This window comes from Mesocricetus auratus, unplaced genomic scaffold (genome assembly GCF_017639785.1).
Source record: "Mesocricetus auratus isolate SY011 unplaced genomic scaffold, BCM_Maur_2.0 Super-Scaffold_100018, whole genome shotgun sequence".
NCBI classification, from domain to species: Eukaryota; Metazoa; Chordata; class Mammalia; order Rodentia; family Cricetidae; genus Mesocricetus; species Mesocricetus auratus.
Genome location: NW_024429199.1, coordinates 14,655,610 through 14,670,238, shown reverse-complemented (window position 1 = coordinate 14,670,238; position 14,629 = coordinate 14,655,610). Strand labels below are relative to the sequence as shown.

General features: G+C 36.5%; 1 protein-coding gene across 3 annotated transcripts in view; it reads right to left on the bottom strand.

The window, feature by feature from the left end:
• Nucleotides 1-6,643: 6,643 nt before the first annotated feature.
• Clvs2 (clavesin 2) overlaps nt 6,644-14,629 on the bottom strand; it is an 87,823-nt gene continuing 79,837 nt past the window's right edge. For all 3 annotated transcript variants that reach the window (XM_013110233.3, XM_013110232.3, XM_005065767.4), the window contains one exon: nt 6,644-11,803. In XM_013110233.3, coding sequence (XP_012965687.1) covers nt 11,716-11,803 — 88 coding nt within the window. In that variant the 3' untranslated portion in view covers nt 6,644-11,715. The remainder of the gene's footprint in view (nt 11,804-14,629) is intronic.

Genomic DNA, 14,629 nt, shown 5'->3' with positions numbered 1-14,629 from the left:
TTGGACTCCAGATTGATGGCTGTGTGGAAAGCATGGGACTGACTCAGACCCCCTGAATGTAGGTGTCAGTGAGGAGGCCTAGGTAATCTATGGGGCCTTGGGTAGTATTTATCCCTGGCGTACAAATAGAATTTGAGTGTCCATGCCATAATATGGGAGGCTCTCTCAACCGGCACTCTTGGGGGAGGACCTAGGCCCTGCCCTGGATGAAATAACAGTTACTAGAGATCCACCATGGAGTGCCTTACCCTCCTTGGGGATTGGACTGGAGATTGGATGGGGGACTGGGGGACCTGGTGGGGAGGGAGGGTGAAGAGGGAAGGGAGAGAGAATTGGGATTGACATGTGAAACAAGATTGTTTCTAACCTAAATTTGAAAAAATGACCAAAAAATATAAAAAAAGAGAAGTGACCATGTCATTTGTTCATTAATTAACATGGTATCCACCTTCTAGTGCAACATACTTTCTCAGTGATCTTCTCTTGGAAGCTAGACAGAGACAAACTTTTCCTCCAGGCTATGATTGTTTATTAGTTTTCTTTTCTCTTATTTCCTCACAGTTCCTCTGGGGTGTTATAGTCTGCATTCCTGGGATTCTATTGTGCCCACACTTTCAGCCTTTCCTATAAAGAGAGTCTTGGGGGTATTTCATGGTATAATCACTTAAAGGAAAGCAAAACTTCTCATTGAATCTCAAAAGCACAAAGTGCTGTGATTGAGGGCAGAAACAGATTAAATGGAAATACTGAGTCAGAGTTTTAAATGTTTCCATTTTCTCGTAGAAATTTATTTCTGGGTTATGAAATAAAGTAGAAAAGCAATATCTCTTAAGAGAATGACATCAAGGGACTGCATGTCAGATTGATTTGTCCCTGAGAATCTTCAAAAGCTGTAAAAATGCACATAGGAAACATGAAAAAACAGGAGGCCCCTCCAAACAGCACACATAAAGGCGGATTACATTGGATCTTTTCATGCGAAAGAATTAGCCAGGGTGTCAAATGAACAAATAACAAAATCAGTTTCTCAGTGTGGATACTGTTATTGCCCCATTTTTGAGATGAGAGCTTAGTGTGCTAGAGTTTACAAAATTGAATTAGTATGTCTTCAGGACAGGCCCAAGATATTATCTCCTTTTAGATATCGTGTTCATTAGAACAAGACCTCCAGAATTTGTTATTACTCTTTTGTCTTCAGTGCCTAGAGACTTTTGGACACAGTTAAGTGCTCTGTGCCTTTACTCATATAAAAAGAAAATTATCAGAATGCATCTTCCCACCACTACTCTGAAGGGAGATCTACATGGCACTGTATTTCTCTGCATTTTATCATCCTAGAAATCAGGATTTTTCTATAATATGTTTCCTAAGACTTGAAGCTTATATAAAATTTATCAAATGAATAATATATTTAAAACTACATTGTGACATTAAATCACATTTGCATATAGTTACTTGTAAAGGTATTTCTCCCCCCAAATCTCAATACTAATTGCAAATGTTTCCATATTTAGTAACAATTTTACTTATATGTTTTACTTGGTTTTGAATTTACAGAAACTTATTTTATGTTAAAGGTAACTAAGAGGCTGAAAACATACATTCCTGAATCTGGGATTTCATTTTGTGGCACTTTGTTTAATAGAGCTCCATTCATCCTCAACAATAAATACAATGCCATAGTTACTTTTTTTTAAGAATACGCTACATCACTCCTGTGGCTTTAAGAATATAAAACAGAGATCTATTTGAAAAACTTTCCAAATCCTTTGCAATGTGTACATAACTAAATTTCTTTAGGAGAAGATTTTTAGGAGCCTTTTCTCACTGGCCAACAGCAACAACAAAAATCCATACCATATACAGCACCAAGAATTACAATCCTTCAAAACTCGGATGCTTGGATAATCATGTAAAAACACAACCAATAACATCCAAGACACTATATCACCACTAGATCCTAGCACCCCTACTATGATAGGCCCCGAGAAACACAATATAGCTGAAATTAAATCTTGATGCTAAGAACCATTGGCACTCTGAAGAAATTTTCTGTATTATATTAAAAACAAATGTGTTCTCTTTAATCTTCTTGAAGGATAAGGATGTTGTGTATGACATAAAGTACAGAATGCTCCTATATTTCCAACTTGTCCCATGGAGCAGACTGCTGCAGTGTTTGCTGGGAACTTGATCCTTCCTGAGGTGACTTGGAAGGAAGTGGCAGTGATGACTCTCAATAACCTCAAAAGTCATACCCAAGAAAAATTCTTAAGTTTGATCCAAATAAAGTCATTGGGTATCTTACAGAGAGACTTGGTTAAGTGTAACTTGGTTAATTTTATTTCATTGCCTGACTTTGCACTCAAGAATATACATATTTATCTCAGTTGCCAATTAATGTAAGCACTCCTTAGGAACTCACTCTCCCTCTACCCCTGCAATTCTAAACCCGCAGGCTCTTTCTCAGCTCTGAAACAGACCACCTGCTATAGCCTCCTCCTTTATCTCTGCCCTTATTTCCAACAGATAACACAGATCTTCCAAAGCCTTCCTCCACCACACTGAGCCACCAGCTCCATCAGGCACTCCCTAGAATCCTGCCACCGGGCCAGCCACGGAATGGGTGAGTAGGTGATCTTCCCTAGCCCTGCTCTCTTTCAGTGCTTACCCATCAGCCTTACTCCCAGTTTGCAGCAGACCACTGTCTGTGGCCTCTTCTTCCTCTCTGCCCCCATTCCAAGAGGTCTGAGCAGATCCTGGTGATGCACCAAACATTCGTAACTCCTCTGGACTATCTCTAGCCCACTCACCTATAGCCCATCTCCATTCATTACTGGCTCTTCCCAACACCTACAAACACATTCTACCCAGGATCTCCAGAATTGTAGAAGCATTCCCTACCGGGCAACTCCTAGCCACCACATCTTCCTAAGAACCACAAATGGTAACAGAAACCAAGGAACTCAGTACACACACGCACAAAAAACCCCAACAACAACAACTAAAAACCCCACCAGATATCAACACCAACACCAAGAATTATAATCATTTAAAACTCAGATACCTGAGAGGTCTCACCTTCCATAAGGAGTGAATGGGGGGTGGGTGGGATAGGGTGTTGGTGGGAGTAAAGGGAGGATGGGCAGGAGAGAGAACTGGGATTGGTATGTAAAATAAGATTATTTTTAATTTAAATAAAAATTAATTTAATAATTTATCAGAAGTAAAAAAAACCTTCAGATGTAATACCCATGTAAAAATACAAACAATAACAGCCAAGACAATAGCAAAACTACAGTAGGCCCTGGGAAACACAATAAAGCTGAAGTACAAAAAAAGAGACTTCAAGAAACTGTTATGAATATGCTCATGGACCTTACAAAGGACAGTAATAAGTGCAATAAAAAATATAAATTCTGGAATGAAATGAGAAAATCCCTTCAAGATTTGAAAGTAGGAATGGCATCACTAAATAAAACCAAACGTAGGGAAAACTGGAAAGGAAAATTTAGGAACTGGAAGAGTAATTTCAGTGGCAAGCCAACCAACATAATACAAGGGACAGAAGATAGAATCTGAGGCATTGTAGACAAGACAGAAGGACTGTATAACTCACTCAAAGAAAATGTTAAATTCAAAAACTTTAAGACCCAGAGAACCTAGGACATTAGGAAAAGATGAAATCTGTGAATAAATAGGAGTAGAGAGAGGAGACTAAACCCATGTCAAAGGCAGACAGAACACCAAATAGACTGGAAGAAAAGAAATCCCCAATATAAATAATAATCAAAACATGAAACATACAGAACAAAGAGAGAATACTAAAAGCTTTAAGGGGAAAATACCAAATAGTATTAAAAGCTGAACAATTACAATAACATCTGACTTTTCAATTAGACTTTAAAGGCCAGAAGGGCCTGGACAGATGTTCTGCAAACTCTAAGAGAACACAGATGCCAGCACTGAAGGAAATGTTCTGCAACCTTACTCATCATGGAAATGCAAATCTAAACTACATTGAGATTTCATCTTTCATCAGTCAGAAAGACTAAGATCAATAACACAAGTGACAGCTCATGCCAGTGAGGATAAGAGTATAGGGAACGTTCATCCATTTCTGGTAGAAGTACAAACTTGTACAGATGCTATGGAAATCAGTGTGGAGATTACTCAGGAAGCTGAAATAGGTCTACCTCAAAATTCAGCTATACCACTTTTGGGCATATACCCAAAGGATGCTTTATCCTACTACAGAGACCCTTGTCCAACCACATTCATGTCTAATCTTTTCATAATAGCCAGACATTGGAAATAGTCTAAATGCTCATCAGTGGTTGAATGGGTGAAAAAAACATGGTACATTTACATAATTGAATGTTACTCAGCTGTTAAAACAATAGAATGGATGAAACTGTTAAAAAATATAACATACTCACATAGGTAACCCAGACCCAGAAAGACAACAACTGTATGTATTTGTTTATATGTAATGTTAGCTGTTAAGTCTTCAATAAGAAAGCTACAGCATGTATAACCACCGAAGTTAGGCACAGAGTACAGGAATAGGAGGGACAAATGGATCTCCCTAGCAAGGGGAAATGGAACAGATAATTATGACTGACTGAGGAGAGCACAGGAGTGGAAGGAGGAAACAAAAGTTTGGGAGAAAAGAAGGGGGTGAAGGAGGGAATATGAGGAGTGATAACTAAAGACCATTTGTGGGGGCCATATGAAAATCTAATACAGTACATGCTTATTAAAATACGTACATATGGGACGGTGATCTAAATGGAATTGCCAAACAGGAAGTAAGTTAGGACCCCAAAATCTCTCATCCCAGAATGAGCCTCCCCATGTGTGCAGTCATATGTGCTTCTATGTCTATATGTGTTTCCTGTGCTTTTTCTTCTGGTTTTGTTTTCTCCAATTCCAGGTTGTTTTTGCTTTATCTTATTTTATTATTGTTATTTAGTTGCCTGCTGATATTCTAAGCAGAAACTAAAAGGGTGTGGATTCAGTTGGGAGGTAGGTGGGGAGGAAAGGAAATCATAATCATAATATATTATATGAACAATATTTTCAATTTAAAAATAGAAGTAAAAAAATTCACACACGCTGGGCGGTGGTGGCATACGCCTTTAATCCCAACATTCGGGAGGCAGAGACAGGCAGATCTCTGTGAGTTCAAGGCCAGGCTGGACCGACAGCCTCCAACAGAGGCTCCAACAATACAGAGAAACCCTGTCTCATAAAAACCAAAAAAAAATGCATACAAATGTGAACTTGTGCAGTTAATACTCTTTTAACCAATGCTTTGTCCTCCGTTCAGTATTTAATGCCTCATCTTCTTATTTAATGTAGTTTCCATTTTGAAGAAATTATCCACTAAATCAGAAATGGGGCACTGACTAACTAATTTAGTGATTGTGTGTCTTAAACTGTATGAGAGAAGGAAAGGAAACATTAAAGCGATGACTTACTACATACAAAAAATATGGGGGGGTGTTCAGGGAAATTAAAAGTTGAATTAACTCTTCCGTCAAGCTGAATATTTTCCTTTTACTTCATGGTTTCTCCTGAAATTATTTTCAATGAGATTTACTTAAATCAGTGTTCTATAATTCTAATGTCTGAACTCAAACTCTTGCCTAATCCAATTGCTTTCTGTGAAGATGTGAAAACCACATCATGTTTAAGATTATTTTCCAGAGTACACAATTTAAAAGTTTGCTTTTTCACAATCTGTTGAAGAGCTGTGGAGTGATCAAATGTTAAGATTCATTTTAGTGAAGTGAATTATGCAATTATATATTTCCCTCTGTTTCAAACATTCAAATATTAGAAAAATTGAGACAAACCTCCCAGAGAGGCATCAATAATCTCTCCAAATAAAATTATAATTTATTTTCCTATGCCCAGTTAGGAATCACCATATTTTTAGATGCAGTCCATTCACTACCTACAAACTCAAAATGTCACATATAGAAAGTGAATGCCATTAACAGAAACATATCCATACCAAAAAAGAAAACAAAGTAAACCAAACCAACAAAATATTGCTTTGCAATTTTAATTCTGATTTTGTTTTCTCCAATTACAGTTTGTTTTTGCTTTGTCTTATCTTATCTTCTTTAGACGCCTGCTTATATTCTAAGCAGAAACAAAAAGGTTGTGGATTCATTTTAAATCTGTTGGGATAAGTAACTGAGTGGATTAGATGTATTAATGATTAATATGAGGGTACTAATAGTGCATCCATGTCACATTAAAGAAAGAAATAAAAGCATTTCTCTCCTTGGAGTGATTTAACCCAGAGTGAGTCCAGATTGAATTCTCTACTTTCTCCTCCCTGTATCTTCTGCCTTCTGTCTATCTCTTGTATGATTCTGAATTTGTCTCTGATTGAAGACTGTCTTGTGACTCTATATTACGTGTCTGTTCGTGTGACTGTCTCTGCCCCTAACAAAAGGCATCCCCATAGCTTTTCTGAACACCAGAGACACCATCTAATGGAGAATGAATGAGGGATATTTTACTGAAATCTTCAACAGAATTTTACAAGGGATGAAGGCACCGGCTCCAGAGTACCTCAAATGACCAGACAACAATGACCAGACAACAAAGAGTACTACGAAAATCATTGGTTTGCAACCAATATCCAAATTTATGTTCAACATTTATGGTGAATATTCATTTTAGAAGATTGTTTTCAACCTCTGTATTTGTTGCTTTCAGCAAATGATACACATGTGCTGTTCTAGGGAGGGTAATGGAAGAGTACATAAATTAAGATAACAGCTATGCATTATCTTAGGTTAGAAAAGGTTATTCCATGGGAAATCCAAGGCAAGTAAGGTTGATTGTTACATTGTTCTCTTAAGAGAAAATTAAACCAACAGGCTGAATACACAGTAGGATAGCAGTCATAAATCTTCAGTGACCTCAAGTATTCTATTAACTTTATGAAGTCCAGCAAAAATTCCAGTCTCTTAGAATGTAAGAAATACATTTAATCATGATGCATTGCCACAAAGAACTCTCTCAAGAGATCAAACAGCAAATAATGTGTAATGGAACACAAGCAATATATAAAGCAGTAATTATTACATTTAAGCCAAATAACATAGTGTTTGGTACTTTTGAAACACTTGTATAATTTTGCTTTAGATATTATGGGAACTTTGGAGACAAATATTGTATATTTTTAGCTTTATTTATTTTTAGTTTTTAAGCTTTATTTTAAGTTCATTATAAAACTTGCAACTTAAAAACATCATGCAGTGACACAAAAATCTAAAACAAAATCAGAAAAAAGACAATGGCTTGAATCTGTGATATGTAAATCAGTTATGTTTTTAGATCATTGGGATTTTTCGAAATAGTTGGGGACTGGTTCATTCTAAACATGTTGTTAAATTTTTGTTAGGTTTTCTCTAGGTCTATTTTACTCAAAAATAATGTTTACCTAATCAAGAATTCTGAAAGCAAAAAGGACAGAAATATTTGCATCAAGACCTAAAACTATGTCAAACCCTGACAAATGCCTACACTGTCAACATTTCCTAACCCTTGCTGTAAAATGCAGTTATCATAGCTGTGACTATTTGGTTTCTAAATGACTTTTATTTCTACAGTAGCATTGGTACTCCTTTGAACAAAGGGTCCAATTTCAGCATTTCTCTACAAAGAAATGCAAGTTTATGACTTTCTACAGTCTAGGTGGATTCCTTCCCATATTTCACAAATAACAAACTTCATAGCATTATGTGTGGAACTAACTAACCTCCAGTTTTTTATAAACTGAAATTGTGGATGCCTGAAAGCTCATCTCCAGACCATAAAGGCAGTGAACTAAAATACCACAAAGCAAACGTCTGTTTGTATTTCTACCCACTCACCCAATCTAAAGTGCTGAGCGATGACCAATCATTACAATAGAATATGAGAAGCTATTTGCCTCACCTGAATATAAGAAAAATCTGGTTTTTCCCATGTGTGCCTCTTCCTATTGCAATCTAAATGGTTTGAAGAGCACATAGCAGGTCTAAACTGGAATGTCTGCCTGTGGCCTATTGATGTTAAATATCAATACCATATCACCTAAAAGTTGAAATAGCACATGCTGGGTTTGGGTCATTTTACTGTTTATGTTGAGAATCTTTTTCAAATGACCCAGGGCAACTTCCTAAGGGATCATTAATAAATATGTACTCAACAGAAGGTATACTGTGAACCAACCCAACCAACCAGTTTTAATAAAGCAGCACAAGTATTAAGTCTCTCATATTTACTTAATAAAATATCCTTAAAGGACCACGGGTCTGGCAATAAACTTGAAGTTGTGTGTAGAAATACAAACAGCCTGCCATGGCTCTAAAGGTTTCCTTGTAACGTGAAACCTAAAATGATTCCCCCCTTTGTGGTGCTATGCAATCCATTCTGTTCCCTTAGGAAGGTTACAGAAACCTTAAATGCTTGGTTTAACTATGTGACCTACATACCCATATTAAACATAACATCTTACATTGTTTTTTCTTTAGGGATATGAAAATTTTAATAGTGTAAACAAGCATTTTCTATGAAATGGCTTATGGAATGCTTCTGACCACACAAATGCAAACTATTGCTGAAATAAAATCATGCATATCCATTGCAACAATTTGCCTGAAGAACTAACTCTACCTCTATGCTGTTTTGACATAGTGCTCTGTTTTGAATAGCTAGGATTGATGTTTACTGCATTGATCTTTCACAACAAACAATCCTGTGTGAAAATTGTCAAGCCACACCCCTAAATATCCCTCTTCAAAGGTTATCCTTATAATACCGAAGAATATGGGGTTTGTTTTTTTGGAAGCGAGTGTAAATAAATTGGGTGTGTCATTACCAATGTTTTATTCTAAACAGGCACTTCTTCATATCCCTTAGCGTCTATGTTGTGATATTATCTTATATAGTAGCCAACAAAATGTGTTGCTGAGAACATGACAAGAGTTCTTTATTGTTAAACCAGTTCTGGAAGCTGCTGTTCTTAAAATAACTGAAAGAACAAAAAGAAGGGACAGACAAAGTGAAAACATTAAGCAGGAATTTGGCGTAGGGCTCAGAGGTAGAGCACCTGCCTGCACACTCAGGCCTGGGTGACACACCCAGCACCATTTTTTAAAAAGTAGAGAACAGTAGTCAACTGGAAAATTCCAAACTGATGTGGTATCTTGTAAACGCTCATAAATGTCAATCCATGAGACCATTTAAATCGCAAAATACAGGATTCAAAGTGAAGAGGAGAATCCATCGGAACCATCTAGTGTGAAAGAACAGTGGAAATGCTTATTTACTGGAGCATGTACCATAAACACTGCTACACAATGTAAAACATTACAATAGGAAAAATTTGCCTAAACATTGCTTTAGCTAGTTTTGAAGGGAAAATTTATAAATTTGAATAAATACCCCTTGATTAAGCAGCTTCAGAATCATTGCTAGAAAATTAAAAGGCATCATTGTTTTAATTTGTTCTATCATTTTTTTAAATATTATACACCATCTAGCCAACTTTCAGTTGCTCATTTAAAGAGGAGCAGACGCTTGGCAGTGTCAATGAGAATTTTCCAAATATGGCATTAGGAGAGAATGTGGATGATACTAGCTATTTTTATGTGACAGAGACTTTATGGTAGGAGAAGGATGCTGGCCATGCTGGATGACATCTGAAGCTGGTAGAACTCTGAAAACTGTCAACAAACTATGGATGTCAAGAGAATGACATTGGTAGTCTATGCTTACATTATTCTTATTTTATTTCAATGCCTTCTGCCTGATGTATGTTTATAACATGAGGAAAGTCCAGGGCTATAGAATCTATGTCAAGTAGACAAAAACATTGATACATCAGTTATTATCTAATAGAATTGCCCTAGTTCTTATTCCCCATTTTGTTTCCATCTCTGCCACAAGGATGGACAGAGTACCCAGACCATCACTATTATTCTACACTCAAATAAAAGTTGTCATTCTTAAAGTATCTTTAGAGGTATAAAGCATGTTTCAAAAATTCATAATCTTTGTAATTTTATAAGCATTAGGCAGTCCATGTTGCTGCAGACTGGTGTGTGATTGAACTTTGAGATTTGGGGGGGCTGCATAATTATAACTGGATTTTTTAAGTTTTTGGCTAATGTGTATGTCAAAGCTGTTACATGCCTTCACTTACACTGATTTCCAAAAGTTGTAGGAGTTATTTTCTTTTTGAAAGACTAATGGTAAATTCTCAATTTCAAGATTCATCATACCAGGAGAGTGATAAAAATCTTGCCTTTCTACACAGGAATTAGAAATTTAAATCAAGATGTTTAACATAGGCTATAATTATGCAAATTATGAAATAAAACTTTAAATCATACACAAATCTGAGTCTTGACTTAAACTGTTACATGCTGTCTTAGATGCTCTCCAACACTCTCATTATATCTGTCTGATGTCATGTACTTTTAATCTTTTCTCAAAAGAAAATGTGAGCATAAAAGAACAGCATGATAATTAAATTTAAAAAAACTCTTTCTTTTCATTGCCTGGTATCTATTCTATATTGAGATTTGTTGTGTCCTAAAAGGAAAAAATCACATTCAATAAGGTACTTGATAATTTTATGATATATTAGAATCCCTTGGATAAGTTCCCTGAAGTCTACCTCACGTTCTCATTTTTATTTACTTCACTAAAAGTCATTTTTCCATGACATCTCAAAGCCTGTTATATTAAGAATTTATTAGAACTCAATAAAAATATATATGTGGTGTGCGAATATTTATATGTTTCAACAAGTGCACAATTATTTGAAATTAGACTCCTATCTATAAGTGATAAACTTTGTGTTCAAAATTGGCTGTCAAAATTACTCAGGAACTAATTCTGATCTTCTGGGTCAATAAAGTTTGTATGAAAATGTTCTATAGTACATCAAACAAGGATTACAATGAGACACTGAAGTAAAGGGAACGTTGAAAAGACAGCAATATAGACAAATATCCATTCTTTATCAGAATTCCACATCTTGAATGGGGAAACACATTTTCTTGCAAGACTCTGAATCACACAACAGAGAAGAGCTCAAGATGTTTTGTTCACCAGCTCATCATCCACTGTTTTTCTTCAGAATGCTGTCAGGGATAATTCTAGAATGCTTCCTCTGAAATGAAAACCACTAAACAGGAAAACATTAATCATAACAATTTCCTGGAATAATTGCTACCGTGCCCAAAGTATGCTTGAATATTGACAGTGTTTCAGAGAGAGACAATGAAACAATTCACTATGATAGCAGAAATATGGCTTCATAGGAAACATGAATACACATAATTAAATTTCATAGTGTATGTGTCTTTATGCTTCTTATTATGGTCCATCACTGGCTCAAACTTGTGAGTCAATCTTTCCCAAGTTAAATTACTACCAAAATTTACAAACTTGATGTGAAGACTATATTGTATTTACAAAGAACTTGGCACTTACAGAATAAATTATTGACTTTTTAAAATCTAGCCCGGGGCACCCATGGTTTAGGCAAATGTGAAAGCCAGATGCCTTATGCATTATGCTACATTAACATGAGTAAGGTTTTCCAGCAGGTAAATGCCACAGTGCTGTCCCTGTTGATGAAGCCAGTACCTCCCGTTTCTAATCCGTGGGGCAGAGGTGGAGAAAGAGAAATTCTTAGTCCAGAGAAAGTAAAGGCTGCATGTTTTCTTCTTCACTTTTATCCATGCGCTTTAGTGCTGTGGGGTCCACTACTGATTGTGATCTGGAAAGAATAAAGCCAGGGACAACGAGTTAGCACCCTGAATTACCTGCATGGCATTTTCTTCCGTCTTTTCTTCACCATTGCTTCTCCCATGACCATGAAGTCTCTTCCCCCACATCCAGGGATTTATGAGCTGTGGATATCACACATTTAGTTTGGCATCAGAGTAAGCAAACAATCCCCTCTGGTGCTTCCCGGGTTTTGAGCAGCAAGAGATTCTAAGTAGAAAATAATGGCATTAATGTTTTCCTGACAGCTGAGTAAGAGTGCTCTCTTTGAGATACTGAGCTTTTTCTAGGAGAGGACAAATATTTTCTGATAAAGTATTTCCGGATAGAAAAGGAAACTAATGGGTAGATACTTTTGATGATGATTTCAACATCAGTAAGAGGCTTAATCTCTGCTTTAATATAATCTATAAAACAAACCCGAAGTAATTATAACTCATTTCTTTATCATCTGCCAATTATATTACATCATCACCACCAACAACAAATCAGAATTTGAATGTAATTTTGTTAAGTTTCCCACTAGAATAGCCAAATAAAATAAACCATGTGTTTGAACACTTCAAGAAATGTTTAAAGACATTTGAAATAAAAATCCTTATTTGGACAGGAAGACTATAATTAAGAAAGAACACAATTTGAAAACTTATGTGTATATATGCTTTTGATATCAAGGTGGAATTACATAAGGTTCATCATTAGCAAATCGCATGAGAATGGGAAGAATAGAAAAAAATGACATATGCTAATATTGGGGCAGGAAGATGTCATTTTAATGGCTATGGCATTAAGAAGCATCTGCCCTTTTAGAGCCCTCCCTGGTAATGAATTCTTCCACGCTGCTGCATTCTAGCCTATTGCCTTTTGCTGTAGCAATGTGCCTCTTAGCAGACTTCATTAACTCCAGAAAAGGAAGACTCTCAGCTAAATTACAATTGCACATGCTAATAAAAAAGAATGTAATGGAACTAATTACATTTTTAAGAAGTGCAAGATTCACCAACAAAATGACTTATTTATTTAAATAAACAACCCTGTTTCAAAAAGAAAATGAAAACGGGAGATTTTTTAAGTGAATGTTAAAGAGTCACTGGATATTTAAAAGCATGCCGATTAAACTTTTCTGAATAAAGAGAACAGGAGGAAAAGAAGACAGAGAGAAAATGGGAGGGAGAAAAGAGAATCACAGGGTAAGACACGTAGTAAGATTTTAATGTCTCAATTTCTAACAAATGAATTTTCATACAAAAGTAGTGGTATTAATCATTTAAAGTGAAGAGCAACAAGAAAAATAGGAAACTAATTCTTTACAGAAAATCGTAAAACTACATCTGCTGTTCAGACTTTGAACTGTCTTAATCATCTCCAAAAAGTAAATGCCAAAGTTGTTTAAGCTGCAAAAAGCCCACCATTAAATAATTTGTGTTTGTCATAATAGTCTGTTAAACAAACACCCAGATACACGCATATATTACTTTCAGTTTGAATAAAATATGAAATTTTTAAGAATATAAAATACAATGTCCGAATTGGAATTAAATTGCTGCTTTGTTTTCTCAGGCATTACAGTTTTCAGAAATGTTGGTGGGTAAATACAGGTTCCATCCGCACAATTTCAACGTGAGTCAGCAATGTGCTGAGACCTCTTGCACAGCAACTACTGATAACCTGAATAAAGACTAACAAAGTTCACACAAAAAAGTAGTTGAGATGTCCTCTATTAATCATGTATACTGACTTTAGGCAGCCATTGAATGACAGAAAACAACTCACTCTTTCACTCAGTTGGCATACAGTGGGAACAAGGGATTCAGAGAACAGAACAAATACAGCCACCATGGTCCACAAAGTTCATACTATAGAGTAAGTATCAAACTAGCCGGATTCATTTCACAGTGTAAATTTTCACAGGAAAAATTTTAAAAGGACAGTGATTGACACAAAATGGCTAGAATAAATAGCACATAGAAATGGTTGACTTGGTGGTTGAAAAGGGGACAAGGACACTTTTGAGGAGGACCTTTGATGGGGTTCCAGCCATTTGAAAATGCATGGAAAAAGAGCTTGAGTCAGATATGACAAGTAAGAGCTTTAAAGAGAGACTAGCTGGAGAAACTGCAGAGAGAAAGCTACTGCATCTGAGGGTAGGAGAGGAAGGAGATGTTGTGATAACCCAGTAGAGAAATGCAGCCAAGGCCAGATGATACAGAGGCTTGTTAAGTCATAATGTGTTGTTATTCAGGATACGATCCTCTGTCATTTGAAATTTAAATAGGAGTTGTATAATGACTTAAATTACATTTTTTAAAGGATGTTTGGATTTCCATGTGAATTATAAATGAGGGAAGGGGAATGAGGTAACAATGGAATTTTTTTTTATATTTTATTTTCCAGTTTAAATTTAGATAAGAAACAAGGTTGCTTCACAAGTCAGTTCCAGGTCCCTCTCCCTTTCCCTCCTCTCCTCCCGTGCCCTCCCCCCAAGCCCCCCTCCCCCGGTATCCCCTCATTCCCCCAGGGAGGGTGAGGCCCTCCATGGGGGTGTCCATAGTCTGTCATTTCATATAGGACAGGGCCTAGACCCTTCCCCAAGAGTTCAGGGTGAGAGTGCACCTCACATTGTTCTATGGGAGTCCAAAGTCCATGTGTATACTTGGGATGGGTACTGATCTGCTGCCCAAGGCTCAATAGATTACTTGGCCTCCTCACTGACACCCACATTCAGGGGGGGGGTAACAATGGAATTTAAGAGGGCCTTGTAAAGTTCTTGGGAAAGGAAAAGGCAGACAGTGTGAGTGAAGAGGCTCAGTTAGACTGA